Below are 21238 nucleotides of genomic sequence, written 5' to 3' on the forward strand. Positions count from 1 at the left end.
CGGGCCGAAAAAACTCAGAGAATATAACAACCAAGAGCGAACAAAGTATCCATGGCCTATAGGTTTGCACACACCGAGTGTTCAATTCCTGGGACCGTTACTCGAATAGGTGGTGTCCGCCCATACAAGTGTTTCACTCAAGAAAAGACTAGACACTCTCAGAAGCTGACCGGAAAAGGGCCAACACAGGTCATAATCCTTCTGTCCTCAAAACACAAATCTAATATGAAATCATACCGTTAAGCGTTATATTTGAACGCTGCGTTACTGGGTATTAGTATATTTTCTTAACAAGGTACTTCCCTCTGGCTATTCGTAAAATCAGGTCACAACGACCTACCTAATATCAAAATTTTTCGATTTCAGCTGATCGATCCAGATTTTTTTCATGTTACACTTTATTTAATATTAGGAGGAAGCAACAATATTTTAATACTATAGGATTACATGCGTCTTACAATTGATATTTTGCCTAATTTATAGGGGATAAACACGTAGTACCATTTGTATTGTCTTAGTTATCAAGGTACACATGTTACGAAATTTTCATTGGAGACCACAGAATTACCAGCCTATTGTCAGTTACAAGGATCATGGGCTGGTTAACCTATCATGTGATAACATGCAATAAAGACACATCTAAGACAACATTCCTGTTTGAAAAATGTTCAACACTTAGATATATCTACAACCTAGAAAAAATCTATTTTACTTGCCTGTTAAATCATTGCAATTCATTTGGTTTTGAATTTCATAAAGAAGTAAGAAATTATAATTACTGATTGCGGTTTAAACTTACGGAACACTAACCTGAGAAAACCATAGAACAGAAGAGAATTAGGGCCAAGGAAAGATGAGAGGTTGGATGTATCGTTTTTTATGCAAATTTCAGGCTTGAATTGATGGATCGCCAATGTCTACGCAGTACATAAATTTTTGATTCAACCTCCCTTCGATCTAATTCCTCTGCGTACAAAAGCAATACGTTAGTGTTATGTAATTAAGGAATCATTTGTAGAAATCCTATTTGACAAAATTATTTCAATGAACAAAATGTTAGTAACTAACCGCTACAATCTAACATTATGTACTATTCGTAATCAAATGATTTCTAAACTAAACTGATTTATTATCGACATTTACATCGATGCATACACTTATGGAGATAAATATGAATGACTAAAATTTTAAATTAAGTAATATTCAAATATAATCGTTATTAATTTATTTTCATTATATAATTACGATACAAATAATGATAAATATATGCTTTGTTGAGTGGATTCCGAATAACAACCCTAGTAATTTTCGTGATATGAAAGAAAGCTGTATAGGACTGGCTTCTGTTGATCCTTTACGATTCCCTAGTTGGGGTCTTCGAGATGATGCAGCACAGTGGCTAGAGACTTTATCAGACATTACTCGAAATAAAAGCCAGTGGCGATCCTGCTCTAACTTTGCTATTTCTACCTATTACTTAACGTCCTGAAACTCTAAATCCATTTGTTTTCTTATCAAGCCACAATAAAAATACAATTGATCGTTATATTTTAAACAAAGTACTGTTGTAGGAGTCTTTACTTATTGGAAAATCTTTTAACATAATTAATATTTCAAGGTTTATCAATATTTTTCATTAGTTCCTTTCATATTTGATATCACTTGTTATTTTCAGCACGTTATGTACTGTTGTTATTTGCAAAATAATCTAAATGGATGGAACTAAAACCATAAGGCGAAGAACTCATGACTATGAATTCAACGAAAATAGTCAGTTCAAACGAAAAGTGAGTACCTTTTTTCAAAGGAATACGTTTCCACTCTTTTTATTTACGTGCTTGCTTATGTTTGTGGAATTTTTCGTTCCTTAAGTGTAGTGAAAGAGTAATTGTTTCACCTGACACTTAAATGAGGTGAAACTCATTCACTAGGTACACATTTGTCTATCCGATTTCCAGTCTTTTTTAGTGGGGAGACTGGTGATAACACTCTACTTATCGAAGCACTGTACGAAAAGTGGCAAACGAACCAAGATGTGTCACTAGACTATGGAGTCATTAACTGTTAAACTGAGTTATTTCGGTAATGTAGTGTCTGATTTTAGGTCCGCCCAATAACTGATCACTATTTAGAGATATTAAGTGTTGTTGATGAGAGTCAGTTACAATGGAGCTAATGGATTCACTCTTTATCTTTCTCTAGATCTTGAGTTCAGTTGTTTCTTCATACACAACTTTTTATCCGGATTTCATGGACCATATTCTCAATATCTAATCTTTTAACTGTCATTGTTACTACCATCGTTTTGACTCCTTTGTTATTCAGCTTGTTAATTTTGCTCTGGCAACTTGGACTAACGCACATTTGTGCGAGGATCTAATTCGATCACTACTAACTAGCTAAAAGTGGAGTTCGAACTTTCGACCAACTGGTCGGTAACTAAATGTCTTAATCACCACGCCACTGTTTCAAGTTAGACTCGGAAACGCACTTTAAAAATCTTTGTGGTTAGTTGTTGTGATTTTCTGCCGATATTTACTAGAAACTGAACTATGTTGTACTCATCTTCACTACTTGTTAAACGTATGTAATTAAAGTGAAGTCACTCATTCGTTTTCTTTTTTGATTTTTGCTTATCAGGTGCTTACACAATGTTGTACTTTACGTATCTATTATTTACGGTCAGACATTCTTGTTACTTTTTTCGTTTTTTAAACTACCGATTGACTCAAGATTGTTTGTATCGGCGCAAATAAATTTACCTTTTCCCAAAGATTCCACAAATTGTATTGTTTGGCACTTACTGTCTCTTGTTTTTTAGTTCTTCCTTTTCCTCCTGTTAACTACTGTTGGTGTTGTTGCTTTTTTGTCTTTGTTCGTTCTTGGTGTTCATGCTATATGACATTGCGGATTAGTAAGAAGTTTCATCAGATTCAACGTTGCTTTTGTTGGTTTTCCTATTCTTTTACTTTTTTAACATCAAACTTTCATTCCAGCTGGTTTTTTAGTTGCTATCATTTGTCATATTAGTAGTTGATCTAATCGTAAATGTTTTCTCAAGATAAATATTTTTAAATACAAGATTTATCCTATCATTTAAATTATCAAAGTATTTTTGTAAGTAACAATGCAGTGTGACAATTCAGGCTCATATTTTGCTTCTATTAACCGAATGACCTCCTTTTTTAAGACTTATTACATCTCGAAAATTGCAAAGTTTTACTTATTGCAGTAGATTATCAAGTGATTTCGGCAACGTCCAAACATACTGAGCTAAACGTACACATTTTCCCAAATTCTCATCACAGCTTATAGAGTAAGTAGAGATATTGACAATAAGGAATACTGTAGTATAACAATTAGTTTTACCATCAGACTGCCTAAACTGAATTAGGTGAACTGGGACTCGAAGTTGTAGTCTAGTGGTTGAAAGTCGAATACATTGACCACTTATGAGAAGCTGTAACTCAGGCTCTTTACATGTCATCAACAAGTCATAGGCTTGGCACCCTTCACATCTAACGAGCTTTACCATCAAATCATGAATAATAATATAAATATTCTGAAAATAATTACAGAAATCATGCCAGTTCACAGGCATTATCAGTTTGACATAGATAGTAACATTACATGTAGAAGACATAAGGGATATTAAATTGTTTGAAGGGTTCTAGTCTAAAAATTATTTGGGTAGTACTTTTTTTCATATATATTGCAGCAATGAAAGGCACCAGCCGGAAACGAATAATTCTTTTTAAGTAGACGTCTTATCTATGTATGAAGGTACATTTAAGGTCATTTCCAGTGCCATAACGGACTTAGTTTAATAGTCTACAGCTAGAGAAAATAAAACGAAAACAGAATGCATGGGATAAAGAGAGCAATTATTACTACGATAGGTCAGTCAGCCAGTTGGGTCCACCAAAATACATGTCTCAGGTTATTTTATGATATGCTGTTCCGGTTAGATATTCAAATTAGTTAGGGTTACCACGGATGGTGCTAGTGTAGTGTCATTAGTTAGAGTTCAACTAGTTTCTATAATCTTACTTGTGGAATGGGATATACTTATAGGTGTAAGAACATTTAAAGCATTTCCGGAGGAGAAGTAAGCATTGATGTAACGAACAAAGGATGGGAGTGATTTGATTCATATGAATAATCCATTGAAGTCTTATCCTCCTTGTTCTTTGAGATATATCCTAATGTTTACTTACTTGTTTATTACTCTCGTCATAACTTAGCGAAAAAAAGAAACTGAAAGAGATAATACAAACTCGGTGGAAATTCCAGGTGAATCTCATGTAATATTCACATCAAAAAATACTGGAAATAATCATTATTGGAGTCAAGATACTTCAAGACATAATACAAAATGTTTTGTAAGTTTTGTATTGATATATATTTCTAAAAATACAATTTCATAGTTTATATTTATTCTTTTGAAACACTTATTTCTAAAGAGATTATTGGTATTTTACATTCGTCTATCACTTAGTCACTGATTTTATGGGAAACGTTACATATATCTCTCATTTTAAAAAAATAATTTGGTACTTAATCCTATCATCAATAACACTACAGATAAGGATTCAAGTTATACCTCTGACTGGATATTATGCTATCTCTTCTAAGTGACTAACGTTTTCGATTTGTACATATATATCATACGTTGGTAAATTCAAGAACTAATCACCTAATTGTTATTTGCTAGCGATTACTGAGTCTATTGTCCGAAACGTGAAATGTTTTGTGCTTAAGTATTGCCTTATTTAATGGTAATTTATTAAAATAGTCATTAAATTAACTGGATAGTACTAGAATTCATTCAGTTGTGTTCATCTTCTCATCTTAACACTAAGGCAACATAGCTAGGAGAGAAATCATGTACAAAAACATAATGTATAATCGAAAAATTGAAGGAAAAGCATAATGTTACAAAAGTAAAAAATTTGGATTATAAAAGTAGGTTTGTACTTAAATTCTCCGTCTCCGACTTTCTAATATGATGTGGATCCTATCATAAGTCAACAGCTCTTCATGAATTCTTCAATAATTGGTTTTATTTCTTAATTTAAATATTCTTCCTCATTACATCTATCCCATCTAATATCAGTCGTTTAAGTGTACAGGCATCCTACTCAGTCATAGCTCACAATCTCTTTTACTAGTTTATCTGAACTCCCTGGTGTGTTTGCAACAAGCCACTGATAAGGAGTCTTATACAAGGATGAAACGACTGTCCGATGCTCCCTGTTTTTCAATGGAACCCTGACTAGGATTAATCTGTGACAAATGTAACTTGTAAATCAAAATAATCTCCATGAAACCCCTTCAATTAATTATTGATACGCTTTTGTATTTGATACTTGAGTAGCTACCCACCTTTTTGTCTAGTTGTGCTTAATATAAAGAAAAGACATACTAATCCATCTTCGTTAATAGTTCTCTAAATGGTGGCCAAATCAAAGGTAAGCAGCAAAAAATAAAATATAACTGAAATTAAGTCATTTTTAAGCATTGATCTGTCCATCATTGAATACCGTTTCCACTACTTCGTCTCCTAAACAAACCAAACAATAACTTAGTAGTTATTGCTGTTGAACTTCTACAATTACGGCTATCAGGTTCTAATTCTTTTTAGACTTACTTCAGCTTGGGTTGCTGAATAGTCCCGGTAACCATCTTCTCTCTCTCTCTATCTCTTACACACAAAAGTTCTGTTCAAAGCTAAACACATTAATCTGTATGAACCATAAATAATTCTTTTATGTACACACACATTATCCATGTTTTCAAAACTCAGTAAAATTATTGCACAGTATTGATAGTGATTTGAATTGTTATTATTTGATTTCAAGTTATTTTTATTAGTACTAAAGTTCTCCTTTTTTTTGTACATAGTTCCCAAATGGAACTTATGGTGAATCAAGACTTGTTGAGAATATACAGAATAATAATAATAGCAGTGGAAGACGTTTTTTGTCTAGTCCACAAAATGGACACAACAAAGAAAAGCTTCCTAATTTCACTATTGGACGTACAACAGCTTCTGAAATCCATTCTTCACTACCGTCACTGCCTCCCAGCTTGAGAGAATCAGTTAGTTTTCTTTTTAAATTATTTTTTTAATGTTTGGTTTTGTTTCCTTTTGTGATCACGACAATCTATGATTTTTCTATATGGACATGCACTTCCGATGTGTTTTTTTTACCATCAAATAATTCCAAATTGTCTGTCAGTTGAAATGATATGGAATCCAGCTCTTCAGTTGTAATACTCATCTCAAAAGTCATTGGTTTCTTTACGTACTTCGAAAGCAAATAAAATTAAATTGTGTTGGGTAAATACTACGCAAACTAATGAAATATTTGTCAGCTTGTTAGTAACAGAGACTTGATACTATTGCTTATAAGGGTCTCTACCATCAGCTGTAAAATTTTATGAATTAAGATGAATGTTTTTTCCAAATCTTTCTAACTCTAAAATATCTGGTTAGGATTGTCAAGGCTATATCGCATGATGATATTTGAATAATTAATATATGCTAATTAAATCACTAATATGGTTAACTGAGCCAGCTACAGTATAAAGCTATCTAGCTATCACTTGTTGAATTCGATGGGAAATGGACTGGGTAATCACTAATTAAATATTTATTAAATTAGGAAGTGAATGCGCGCAAATTTTTAAGTGTAATCAATTCTGTGTTCAAGGTTTCTAATTATCTGTTTATTCTGTCTGTGACACGTACCTGCCGAACTCTATCTGTCCACAATGTAACTTATTACATGTACCAAGTACAGACTCGTGTACTCCTGTAATTCGATATTATCTAGCTGTACTAACCAAAATTTATGAGACAGTGTTCGAATTTACGGTCCAGTGATAGAGGTGAAGGAATTCATTTACTGCTAAGCTAACGTAACCATTTTTCAACAGGTCTTAAGTAAGTAGTCATTGGACACATTTAGGAAATCTCTCTCTCTATTTTAACACTTCTAATGATTTCACTTGAACATTCTTAAATTGTTACATAGTTAACATTGATACCAACCTTATTCATCAACAGTACCTCTTAGTTTATATCTCATATTTTGACAGCCGTATATGCAGAACTAAACTGGTTTTTTGTAAATTTATTTAGTTATTTACTGCTTCATTTTTGTTACTTTTCAATCATGGTCACCACCTTACCTCATTATACATATTCTGTTACATGATAACATATATTTATATGTAAGCCACACAAATCATCATAGAATTAGACATTATGCTGGTTGACATTGATTTATAATTGTTCTTTTTAGCTACTATAATTACTGGTCATAAATTGACGCTTTATGACTAATACTATTACTATTATCATTATTATCTTTGGTAGTATTAATGACGTTACTGATAATATTGTTGTTATTCACCAAGCCAAAGGCTCTTATTTCTTTCATTTTCTCACAGCATGCCGCATCGATCGATTATATATATATATATATATATATATATATATATATATATATATTCACATTTCTATTTGTCGATCGTCCTTATTACTTCTCCTTCTTCAAGCAAACAAACATTGTCTATTTCCATCTTCTTCCGTATAAATAATTTTATTATATATACTGATCAATGTTGAATTACTTAAATTCCCCCTGTTTTTTTCTATACTGCACTGAAAATAATCAAATGGTCAAATATTCATGATAACCATTATTAACATTTAATTATTTAAATCTAATCTATTACCTGACGTGTTGGTGGAGTTAGGAGGAGATTAAATCTAAAAAGAAATACAATAATAATTATCCTGTTGCTTTTCAAAGAATAAATATTCAGCTAATCGACTAACTTTTAACTTAAACACACAAACCAATTTTTATTTCATGATTCTAATAATTTCTCCCATAGCATAATAACCTGATATGATGCCCTAGAGGTTCTACTGTCAGCTTGAAGTACTTAGACAGTATAGTTCTAGTGAGTGGAAATGTAAGTAGAATTCACATTCTTCTCTGAACACATTAAATGATAATATGAAATTGTTTGGAATGTGTTTCAAACGCTTTAAATAATATGTTTATTTATACCAAACTTTTTTTCATTTAACGTGATTATAAAACATAATGCAGTTTAATGTATTAACCACTTCACTCATGTAGAAAGCCTTATTCACTTAGATGGGTCATTGACTGACGAAATCTCAGCACATTTACATAGGATCTGTCCAGTTTCCTTGTTATGTGTGACTCAAACTGCATATCGTTGGACAAATAAATAGTCTAGTTTTTTCTATAATATTTAGCGGTTGTAAAACATGGTAACTGGAGATAAATGACTCTTACTGGTTTTAGATATCTGTAAATCATTGTTCTTCGTATATTGTAACGGTTAAGTGAACAATCCTTCACTTTTCTTCTTCTTGGTTTGTCTATTGAAGTGTGACAATTTGTTCATTATTACGAATTCCTATACTGATTATTCTATAAGGTTAACTATAGAAAAAACAAACGATTTTGTTTGTCTCTTGTTTTTTTTTTTCACATCAGTACATTATGCAGTAGTCAATATGAATTTTCAATATCAATTAGTAGGTGCAAATAATTATTATTATTCCAATTTATAAGACCAATGAATTGAGTGCATTCAAACAAATACTTTCATTATATGTGTTTATTTTTGCATTGAGTTAATGAATAATTTCGTGTGCCCGACATTTCAATGCGATACATTATAACTAAGTAAACACTTTTTGTCTAGTGTTATATTTGGCAACTTATCTTAATGTATTCGTTATGTGTCAAAGGGTGGATGCTGCTTTAAAGCGCTTCACGAAATTCTTTTATATCGTCAGCATTGTACTAATACACAACATCTAATGAAAGTATCATGTTTAATGCTCTCTATTATACCTATGAAAGATGCAAATATCTGTAGGTAATACTTACTATTTTATATTTGCCATGAAAGGATTGTAAAAAATGACTCTATATGTAGATATATAAGATATTTACAACTGACACTACTGATTATTTAAGTTGAAATGCAATTCTTTACATTAAATAAGAAATAAAAATGTAGTCATTTGTTTTAGTTTAAAAATCGTCAGAGTTTTCTGTTAAGCTATCATCAGTAGTTGTAGTGCGGTGTATGCTACTCATGTCAGTCAGTCAGCTACAATGTAGGACCAGGCACATATATGTATCGTCCCAAGTTGCCAGACCTCATTAGCAGAACAAGATGAACACCAAAATAATGCAAGTAGTTACTTCAATGGTAGTAATGTACAAAACAAAAAGGATTGCATATAAGGATATAGTACAGGAAGAATGAACTATTTCGTAGAAAGAAAGGTATAGAGTAACTTTATTCTCACAGTTCAAGGGAAGACGAATAGTGTATACACCTACGCCATCGTGATCAATTCTGCACCATGTCACCCAGAGTCTCCAACCACTAGTTACGATAATCACACTGACCCCAACCAAGTAGTCTGTATCTACCAACCTGGCTCAGATCAGAAGTTAGTGAGTTTATGAACCGATGCCACGTTTTGATTCGGCTGTCTCTAACTTTCTTCTATCCGTCTCCAACATTGGTCAGCATTGCGTGCCGTTGTAATCGGTAGTTGGGCATGCATAATAAGTGGCCCAACCATCTCGGTCGATGTAGTTTTACAACCTCATCAACTAATTTACCATCATTCTCTAATACCCTGTATCTAACCTCATTGTTATTTACCCGGTGATCCCATTAGATGCGAACAATGTTTCTAAGACATCTGTGATCAAGTACTAGTAACTTACGTGTATCTTCTACTCTTAATGACCGCGTTTCGCAGCCTTACAGTAGAAAAATACGAACTATGCTGCTCACGTGTACAGATATATGTAGTATGTTACACCAGTCGGGAGTGGAATGTCTGAGAGCAGACGATTGAGAAGATTAAAATGAAGGGAAGTTAAGGAAACTGAAAGCATTCAAGATAACAAGAACTAAAGGATAATGAAACTTTTAAGAGACAATTCAAAGAAGAAATGGAAATGATGCATTTGATGTATGATTTTCACATTTTGCTAAACCACTGTGTTATCATGGATTAATCAGTAAACTGGTCTTCCCCACTTGACTTCTTCGTAGGCAAAACACCATTCTAGATCAAATAATTGCATGTTTTTAAATTCTGATCCATAAAAACAAAACATCCTACTTTGTTGAATTGCCATGTTTGTTTTTTATCAAACATCAAGATTATTGAGTTGTAAAAATTAAATAAACTTGAAAGTCGCATGAATATTCCTTCTCTTAATTATTATTATTATTATTATTATTATTATTGTTTTTTGTCAGGAACGCATGTTACATGTTCAACGTTGGATAAATAGTATCCCCCCTGATTTACCATCCTGGATACAAGTATCACATAATAAAATAATCCCGGTTACTAATCCACGTGAATCTTATGCTGAAATAGAAGATTCAATCATATCTGAAATTCCAGGTAAGTTTGATTGAACGCTCTAAAGTAGGCGGTGATTAGCCATACTTGATTATTGTTTCATTGCGAATTGAACTTCTCAGTAGACTATTTGTCATTAGAGTTACAATATAACTTATAAAAAATCTTTATATAGTGAAGTGAATGAATGATACACATGTCAAACTAGATGAACTCAGTGAATATCGATAAAAAAAAGGTGAAAAAACGGACTTGATCTGGAAAATGTGATGTATTAGCATTATACGTTTCGAACAATCTGGTCACACATGCTAGTCAGGGCATTTTATATGAAAATTAATAAAGATCAATTACATGAAAGTTTAAACGAACATAAAGTGATAATCGTAGATAAAGGAGAGAAGAAACTAATATAGTGTGGAAAGAATAGAAACAATAGGACCATGTGGTTTGCCTAAAATATACGAACCGGACCTACCTGTCCAACCAATTCTTGATATGTCTAGATCTCCTTACCACTCTCTAGTAAAGTTACTGGCTTACTTGGAACCCATAAGAAAACTTATTTTCATAGATTTGTTTCATGATACTTTTGAATCCATTGATTACATAAAAGAAGTCAATGTACATGATAAACTCATCCTTTCACTTGGTGTCGAATCACTATTCACTAATGTTCCACTCACAGACACCATCAGTTTAATCTGCAAATACATAAGTGATAATGAATTTAATATCGGACTACCGAAATCCTGTCTAAATAAATTACTCTTCCTATGCACTTGTAATGTACAATTTACACTGAACGACGTAATTCATAGGCAAAAGGATGGGATAACAAAAGGACCCTCTATTGGTCCATTACTAGCAGATTGTATTGTGGGCAGTCTGCAAAACAATCAACTTAAATTGGCCATTGAAAAATTTCATTTCTATGAAACGTATATGGATCATGTTTTTATCATTCATGACAATAAATATGATTTGAATGATTTCCTGTAAACATTTAATAACTGCCACTCGGCAATAAATTTCACACAATGAGTTGGAAACAAACAAAGTATTCACTTTCTTGGTGTCAAAATAACAACGAAACACGACGGAACTGTAAGAAGATCCATCCACAGGAAATCTTTGTCGAATGGCCAGCTGTCAGTTTTTTAAAGCAGGGTCCTTATTAGTTGGAAAGGAAACTCAAGTATATCTCTTGCTACATGGTTATGAAGAATTTGTAGTCAAGAGGTCATAGATAACGGGACGAGCCTCCTTACAAAAATACTTATCGTAAACGGGTATCCATCGATATTTGTTGGTAAGAATATGCAACTTAAACCACTTAAAACACAAATAACCTATGAACATTGATTTTAAAGATAATATAACTGCGGACATCCTGAAAAGGAGAATTTCCGAATTTTTCAGTATAACGTTATTCTCAGTAGCTTTGCGAATAGTGTTCTCCAGCCGACAAATGTTCACCAATAATCTTAAGGATAAATTATTTGATCAATTCTATGTGCGTTTAATAATTTATCTGTTCATGTGGAGCCAGGTATATAGGTTATTCAATGCTTATTTTATCCAGAAGAATTCGAAAACATTACTCAACTTGGCTGAAAACAGGTGAAAATGGCTCAATAAGAAGCTCAACAATCGAACACCTTGTGAACACAGGTTATTCAATCAAAACAGATTCTGTGCTCAAGATTATCTACAGGGTTAGTAGAAGGCTTCCAAAGGCAGTTATATCCCATCTTCTTAACATCCCCGAAGCACTGGCTATACACCTGGAAAAATCAGAATTGTGTCCAAAAGAAACTTCTGCAACTTCTACCGTGGTTTTACTTTCGTAATTTTCTCCTTTTTCATAATTCTCTTCTTTCACAACCATCTGTTTCCCTTCTGTCTTCTCTATAGACCTTTTACCCCCAAGTTTATTTGTGTGTTTCTCTGATCCGCCTGATTTTAGTTCATTTCAGTCTCAACACTTTATCTTATCAAACTGAGCCTTCCTTTCCGAGTTATAATCCTTTATCTAAGTTCATAACGAATATTAAAGCTCTTAACAACAAAATTATTGTTAGTTTCCTTTATAAGGAGAAAATTTTTATGCCTCTGCTTATTCTCCCTCACTGTTACCATGTTTAGCAGAATTTTATTATCACCATCATTGTAATTATTATCATTTTGAAAAATAAACATATATTTGTGATTGTACAGATTTGAAAATGAATTTGCAGTAAAAGAACTCTTCGTCGAAACAGTCTTATTTTGTGAATAAGAAATTATCTCATTACCCTAGATCACAAATCGTCTTAGAAATCACCAGGGTGAATTCAAGGCTACGCTGAATTGTCTCTGTACACATAAAGAGGATTTGAATTTACGAATAACTAAGGCTTTTACAATATTAAGTATTCGTTCTTGACAATTTCTATACAATGTTTTGAAAACTGTATTTATGTCAATTTCTATGCCCCGTTTCAATTATGTGCTCTACTATCGATGGGCATGGTTCTCTACTTGTCACGTTTATTAAAGCACTTGACACTTACTGGTTCTGGAGCCATCTAAGCACATGTTCCATAACCTTTGATTGCATTGTTCGGTTACTCCTCCCTATGTATGTGTGTCCACACAAACATGTGAATTAGTAAACGCAGTGGGATTTGATGTAATCGTTTGCGCAATGTTTAAGTCAATTTGAAATCATGGGCTTAGTCCTTTCAATTACAACCAGTTAAGCAGTGTAACATGTTTTCTGTATGGTTGCTTTTAGTCTCCGTCTCAAAACTATTCTATTCGATTCTCCTCTAAACGATAATGAGATATAAAAGCTTTTCTTTGCAGCAGGTCTAAAAGAGGTATTAGTGTTGACTGATTCTTTTTTACTTATTTATAAACTTTAGCGGATAACCGTTTGGTATTATTGTTTCATCCAGCAGTTTCGTGTCTTCTTCTAACTAACCTGTAGGAGATATTCTTTGAGTCCTATTGAAGAGGCACTTCAGCAAGACTCGCTTGTGTTGTAATGGACAGAAACTGTATAAATTCAAATATTGACTAGTTTAGGCTGGCTTCCCATAAACTGACAGTCTTTCAGTTTCATCCTCCTTTCGATTCAAAAGTATGTTTAAAAAAGACAATCGATTATTACCTTCTTTCTCATGGGTAAGTACGATATCATTCTGTACGCTAAACTCAACGAATTAGCCAATAAGTTGGTAGTCATTTGTCGATGATTGTGAATGAAAGGATCTTGGTGTGATAAAAAATTATCAGAAGTCGAAAATACAAAGATACTGGTTTACTGATATTCATGTTTTTGTTTTAATTTCATTCAGGATAGTACACGCCCACTGTTGCGGCGGAATCCAACTAAACAGGATGAATAAGTAGGCCTAGGCTTTCATATTTATCGATGAATTTATGACTGGTTTTATTTTGTGATGAAAATTACCTTCATATAGAGCAATAGATATTGGGTGGACAGCAAGAGCACTAGTCAATTATTTCATTAGCAGAATAGAGTTCTGACTATTTCATACTCTCTGATCAGGTCCAACTAGGAACACATTGAATGGTCTATTTCCAATTAATTAGGACTAGAATCGAAAAGATCTTCAAATCCCGCTATGTTAATTCTATATAAATTTCAGTGTCTTCATTACGATATCTTTGTTGTTTGGGTTTATTTAAATTAATATTATCATTTTTCAATACTTATTTCGATTTGAGACTAGTCGATTGAAATGTAGCATTTAAGGCATACACAACACACATCATTTGATTTATTGTCTCCTCGAATAAACTATCCTCCATCTTTAAATTTCTACAATTAATTCAGTCGATAATTCCATCATACATGATAAATGACTAAACAATTTATTATCAACTGTCTGAAATCTCTTCATGATATTTATCTTCACAGGCTGCATCTTATTAACGATGAATTAGATAGAGCTTACTTTTGTCTAATATTCTCATTGTTTAGTTCATACACGGGTAAATAAATAGAGATAACTTAGAACTTTATAGAACTTTGTATTTGGTCGTTTCTATACAGCATACCATCAATGTATTGAAGGAATTTTAATATAAGGAATAAAAAGATTACAATACCAGCAATGTGGTAACGAACTATGAATAAAAGATTATGTTAAAAGGACTGATCATTGACTGTCGTTTCTCTTTATTCTAAACTATACATTTTAAACTCTGATAACTATCACTACAAGTTAAATCATATTCTTTATGCTTGAATTTCACAATGTTTACTGATTTTAAATAATTCAAAACTAATCATCTGATTTATATTTCTAACAAAAAAGGCAATGAGAAAATTCCCCAACAGTAGCTTAATAGTTTAGGAACTTTGTTTGACTCTCAATTAATAAATCACATGTTGTAACCCCGCTTAATCCAGGAGGCCGAGTAGAATCACTACTTCCCTCCTTGTGACTCAATGAAACCGTACATGGTAAATATATTGAGTAATGTATCAATTTCAATTAGAAATTTTCATAGTCTGTAAAATTTCAATCTAGCAAAGTAATTAACATTCAACTTGAGTTTTAGCTTATCTCTATATTGTGTAATGTCAGATGGTTTATTGGTTTGATACATACTTTTTCACATTAGTAAACTACTTACGAGTGGTGACTCAGTGGTTCAGACTTCCGTTTCTCAGCCACTAAATCATAGGTTCGAATCCCTCTTGCTCTACTTTAGTTCAAAGAACCAGGTATTATAACTAACTCAGACATAAAATTTGATTCAAAACCAATTGCACGAATCTGTACGCCTGGTAAATTGATTAATGAAATAAAATCTTAGATATTCAAAGAACAGGATGAAAAAGAGAGCTGATTTCTGTTCTCTCTTCCATAGGTATCAAATTTTCAGTCAAAAAACGTTGGATCACAGTTATAACATTTTGTTCGGTATTTGTTCTTGTTTATTAATCATATGATAATATGATTATCATATGATAAACGTATGATAAAGCTCTCTTTATAACCTAATTTTTTGTATGTATACTTGTTTATTTATTATTTTCAAGATACATCAGATCTCGCTTCTAACCATGATATTTTAGACTGTAGTCCTGGTTGTAATTCAAACTCTGTCAATCAAAATATGAACTATTATTCTAAGCAACCAAATAATCATTCATCTAATCCTTCTGCACAAAAATCATTATCAAAAATTCCTGGCGTTTCAGTTGCTCCTCCTCTACAACCACCTCCGTTTCCACCGTTACCACCACCACCTCTGCCACCTCCGACACAGTCACAATCATCTCTTCCACTACAATTACATTCATCTATTCAACATGGGCATAGCAGTAATAATAATAATACTTTAGGTATAATTCCTTCAAAATTTTCTACTATACCAAGTGGTAGTACAGTTAACTCTCACCAAAATCTACTTACTCCTATACAGTCAAATCAGGATATGAACCTATCGAATCATCCTCATCCATATTGTATGAATAATGATCATAACCAATTGAATTATTCATCTAGAGATACATTATTAAGTCATCATATTGACTGTGAACCAAATCATACTAATAATAGTATTCATAATAGTCAAAGACATCCTATTGGTGATTCCATGAATTCAAGTGGACGATTATTCAATGATATGGAAATTCAAATGATAGTTAAGGTAAGTTAGCTTGTCGTTGTTATTTTCTTCTTTCACTGTTTTCAAATAGCTTCTGTTTTTCTTTTTCTTATTTGTCCTGTGGTTCTTATCTATGTTTTTTTCTCCTTTTCATACGAAACAGTCATTCTAACTATTATCCACAGTGTATTTGCTTGCTTTACTCTTCTCTTAAATGTTTCAGTTATACAATAATTACTTACCTAGGTGTGGTATCGCACTGTAGATTTTATTTTAATGTGGACACATTCTCTATTATCTATTTTTCGGTCATTACCAAGCAAACTCTTGATAAACCTGTGTTGTCATGATTGGTGATGATGGTACAAAACGGAAACTTGAAAACTAAAAACATACTTAGTAATCACTAATAAAAAAATCTTAGTAAATCTTTGTATTTAAAAAGTCAGTTGTATATATGTGAGAGTAACAATGACTTCGGTGGTGGTGAAATTAACCAACCCGTTGTGAATATCGTGGATCGATTGAAGTTTGCACGCAAGAGAACAAAGACCCTGGGTTCAGTTTCGTAGATGCGCACCTCTGTGAAGTCCCATACTAGGACGATGGTTGTCTAACATTGATCAGTTCATAATTTCAATGAAACTCGACAATCTCCACAACCTTATACTGACTATTATGAATAGTCTATGAAATGAGCTAAAGGATATGTTATAAAGTGAGTGGTCATGAATGCTGGATAACTATTGATCAGGCCCGAATGCTGGATTGCTTGTTTTTAAATGTAGTTAATAATCGAATCATGAGATCAGAATAGAATGGATACTTTATCAGAAGTGGATCAATAGCTCAGTAGGGGTTAGAGCATTTGACTTTTAGCCATTAATTCACAAGTTTGAACCACAATTCATCCACTTTGATATGGGCAACCGAACAATCTTATTAACCCTCTCACTTAGTGTGTGAATTGACTCCCATTTTTCTTGTTGCTAACGTATGTGTATAAAATTATCTCGATGGCTGTTAGAGGTATATAAGGGTAGTTACCTATCGCTAGCTGTCGAAACTATGAGAAGATTCTATTTCTTCTTGAAGAGCTTGAAAAGGAAAATGGATTTGAGGATAATCTTGACTATCGCGGAGCGTGACCAAAATGTTTAGAGGACAACTGCTTAAGGGCGGGTACACGGGATTTTTGTAAGTAATTTTAGATATGTTAGATCTATATTATAGGGCCTTACCATTGGCAACGAAAATCTGTGGGGGAAAGTAAGATATAGCATTTTTTGGTCCTACGTTTTCTAACCCCTTACTGTTGTAAAAAGGCAGCATCGCTACAGATCTTGGGTGCCTGAGGGTATTATTCTTTGAAATTTAACCTTAACAGCTATTATTACTTACTTACGCCTGTTACCCCTCGTGGACGAGCATAGGCCGCTCACCAGTTTTCTCCATCCAACCCTATCCTGGGCAATCCTTCCCAGTTGTTATTCATCCTTTTCATATCTGCTTCTATTTCCCGGCATAATGTGTTCTTTGGCCTTCCGCTTTTCCGCTTCCCTTCCGGACCCCAAGTTAGGGCTTGCTTCGTGATGCAGTTTGGTGATTTCCTCAATGTACGTCCTATCCACTTCCAACATCTTTTCCTAATTTCCTCTTCAGCTGGAAGCTGGTTTGTTCTCTCCCACAGTAGGCTGTTGCTGATGGTATCCGGCCAGTAAATGTTGAGTATTTTGCGTAAACAACTGTTTATAAATACTTGTACCTTCTTGACAACGGATGTAGTAGTTCTCCACGTTTCAGCTCCGTACAGTGAGACAGTCTTGACGTTCATATTAAAGGTTCTCACTTTGATATTAGTTGACAGTTGTTTTGAGTTCCATATATTCTTCAATTGTAGAAATGCTGTCCTTGCTTTGATAATTCTCGCCTTTACATCTGCATCCGATCCTCCTTGTTCATCAATGATGCTTCCCAGGTACGTGAATGTTTCCACATCTCCCAGGGTTTCGCCACCAAGTGTGATTAGCTTGGTGTTCTCCGTGTTGTATTTGGGGATCTTGCTTTTTCCTTTGTGTATGTTGAGGTATACTAATGCACAGGCTTCTACTACACTGACTGTCTTGACCTGCATTTGTTCGTGTGTATGAGATAGGAGGGCTGGGTCATCTGCGAAGTCCAAATCGTCTAATTGATTCTGAGATGTCCATTGTATTCTGTGCATCCCCTCAGATGTCGAGGTCTTCATAATGTAATCAATCACCAGGAGAAAGAGGAAGAGGGAGAGTAAACGACCTTGTTTGATTCCGGTCCTTACTGGAAATTCATCTGTCAGCTGTCCTCCATGCACCACTTTGCACTGTAGTTCGTCGTGTGAATTCCGGATAATGTTGACAATCTTCTCAGGAACTCTATAGTGTCGAAGAAGTCTCCATAATGTTCTCCAGTCCACACTGTCAAACGCCTTCTCATAGTCAGTGAAGTTGATTTATAGCGACGAATTCCACTCAACTGATTGTTCCACAATGATCCTTAGTGTCGCAATTTGGTCTGTGCACGACCGATCCTTACGCAATCCAGCCTGTTAATCTACTGCGTCTTTCATCCGGTTCAGCAACACTCTGTTGAAAACTTTTCCTGGTACTAACAACACTGTGATGCCTCTGTAATTCTCACATTTGCTTAGATCTCCTTTCTTTGGTATCTTGATGAGGTATCCTTCTTTCCAGTCTGTCTGTGGCACTTATTCTTCCTCACGAATCTTCCTGAATAGAATGTGAAGTGTACTTGCAGTTACTTGAATGTCTGACTTCAGTGCTTAAGCTGGTATATTGTCATGTCCTGCCGCTTTCCCACTCTTGATTTGTCTGATGGCCATCTTGACTTCTTCGATCGTTGGTGGAGTGACAGATATAGGAAGGTCAGTGTGTGCTGCTTCGATGTTCGGTGGATTCAATGGGGCTGGTCTATTCAGCAGTTCCTCGAAGTATTCTGCCCATCTTTTCCTCTGTTCTTGAATCTCAGTGATTGTCTTTCCTTCTTTGTCCTTGACTGGTCTCTCTGGTTTGCTATATATCCCTGCCAATTTCTTCGTTGTGTCATATAGTTGTTTCATATTTCCTTCTCTTGCAGCTTTTTCCGCCGTCGTTGCTAGTTCTCCTATGTATTTCTGCTTGTTGACCTTACTGCTTTTCTTCACTTGCTTGTTTGCTTCTGCGTAGTTTGCTTGTGCTTTGACTTTCTCTGTTCGTGTTCGACTGTTGCTAATTGCTGTCTTCTTTTTCTTCCTTTCTCGAATCTTGTCCAGGGTTCCCATAGAGATCCATTCCTTGTGATGATGCTTCTTAGGACCAAGAACCTCCTGACACGTTGAAGTTAGTGCTTCTTTTATCCCTTTCCAGTTGTCCTCCAAAGTAGTTTCTTGTTCTTTCAGTAGATCCTGTAGAGCCTGGAACCTGTTGTTGAGAGTTATCTTGAATTCATTGAGCTTGTCAATATCTCGAAGGAAGGTTGTATTGAACCTTTGTAGTGCTGTTTGTCCAGTTGTCTAGTGTTTCTTTAGCTTCAGTTTCGTCTTGGCCACAACCAGGTAGATGGTGATCTGATGTTGTGTCAGCTCCTCTCCGGGTTCTCACATCTTCCATTGATCTTCGGAATTTTTTGTTGATACAGATGTGATCTATCTGGTTCTCTGTGGTGTGGTCCTGTGAGATCCATGTAGCTTTATGTATGCGTTTGTGTGGAAATATTGTGCCACCTATAACCAATTTGTTGAATGCACATAGATTTGCAAATCTCCCCCCATTTTCATTTCTCTCTCCTAGTCCATGTCGTCCTATTATATCTTTATATCCTGTGTCGTCCACTCCGACTTTAGCATTTAGATCTCCCATCAGGATGGTTAGGTCCTTTCTTGAGCACTGAGCTATGATTGATTGAAGCCTCGAGTAGGACTGATTTTTATCGTCGTCGTTGCTATCATTGGTGGGTGCATAACATTGGATAACATTCATTGTGATCCCCTTCTTTGTTTTGAATGATGTTTTGATAATTCTGGATCCATGAGATTCCCGTCCTACAAGTGCATTTCGTGCTTTTCTGGACAGCATTAGAGAAACTCCTTGAGTGTGTGGAGCATTTCCCCTTCGTGACCGGAGTACAGCAGCATCTCTCCCGTACCTAGCCTTTGCTGTCCAGCTGGGGTCCAATGGATTTCGCTGATTTCGAGAACTGCCAAGTTGTATCTTTTCATTCCTATTGCTGTTTGACTGGTCATTCAGGTCTCCCACATTGTCCAGACGTTGTATGTACCCATAAAAATTGTTGCTCTGGTTGTTAGAAGGTGCATCGGCCTCGTGACTTCCGAAGGATCTCGGCTTTCATCATGAGGCGTCATAATTCTTCCTTCAACTCCCATGGCAGAGTTTAAATGGTCAGAATTATTTTTCCTGATTAGCGTGTTTTTAGCGAGTTAGTTTTCTACGGGATGGAGTCGCTAACCCCATGCTCAACCCTCCTCCTTTATCCGAGCTTGGGGCCGTCAGTAACACCAGAGTGGCTACAGGCGGAGTTAACAGTCATTATACGCATTTAAAGTATGAACTGTGTCTGTAATAGGACTTGTATTAGGAACTACTGATACCATTAGTAATCCAAACAATTATGCAGTCAGTTATGTGTGCATAAAAACATGTATATAAACGGAATTCAGTAATAGTCATTTTTTTAGCATATAACAAAAATGACATAATTTCTGGCACATACAGGCTTCTCTTATAAGTTCATAACAGTGTTCATTTAATGTTTCATCCGGATTTATAATTAATTTTTCTTTACGATCTGTCTTCTTAAATACTTTACTAGTCATAAGTCAATCTGTTTTACCTATATGCTTATCACTCAGTATACTCCCTGTTTAACTGGTAGACATGTTTAGGGCGAAAATATTCGCATAATTTGCTTTTGTATATCATTTAGAGGTCACTAACTTGAACACTGCTTTAACACAGATTTAACTTCTATTAGTAGTATCAGTTAGACGAACACTGAAAAAAAAGTTCAGCAAACTGGGAAAATGCATATTTTTTATGAAGACTTACAGTGTTCTAATTAATTGACTGGAATATCTAACAATAATATTTTGACTTG

The 21238-nt window shown here is 34.4% G+C and overlaps 1 protein-coding gene across 1 annotated transcript in view; it reads left to right on the plus strand.

The window, feature by feature from the left end:
• Positions 1-1712: 1712 nt before the first annotated feature.
• The window catches only part of Smp_030110 (hypothetical protein), a gene marked incomplete at its 5' end in the record, with an annotated part of 31618 nt that continues 12092 nt past the window's right edge, over positions 1713-21238 (plus strand). Inside the window, 5 exons of the mRNA XM_018799555.1 lie at positions 1713-1787; positions 4245-4382; positions 5905-6102; positions 10348-10498; positions 15825-16132. Of these exons, the coding sequence (XP_018651332.1) occupies positions 1713-1787; positions 4245-4382; positions 5905-6102; positions 10348-10498; positions 15825-16132 (870 nt within the window). The remainder of the gene's footprint in view (positions 1788-4244; positions 4383-5904; positions 6103-10347; positions 10499-15824; positions 16133-21238) is intronic.

The sequence above is a fragment of the Schistosoma mansoni genome, chromosome 3, assembly GCF_000237925.1.
Source record: "Schistosoma mansoni strain Puerto Rico chromosome 3, complete genome".
Classification (NCBI taxonomy): domain Eukaryota; kingdom Metazoa; phylum Platyhelminthes; class Trematoda; order Strigeidida; family Schistosomatidae; genus Schistosoma; species Schistosoma mansoni.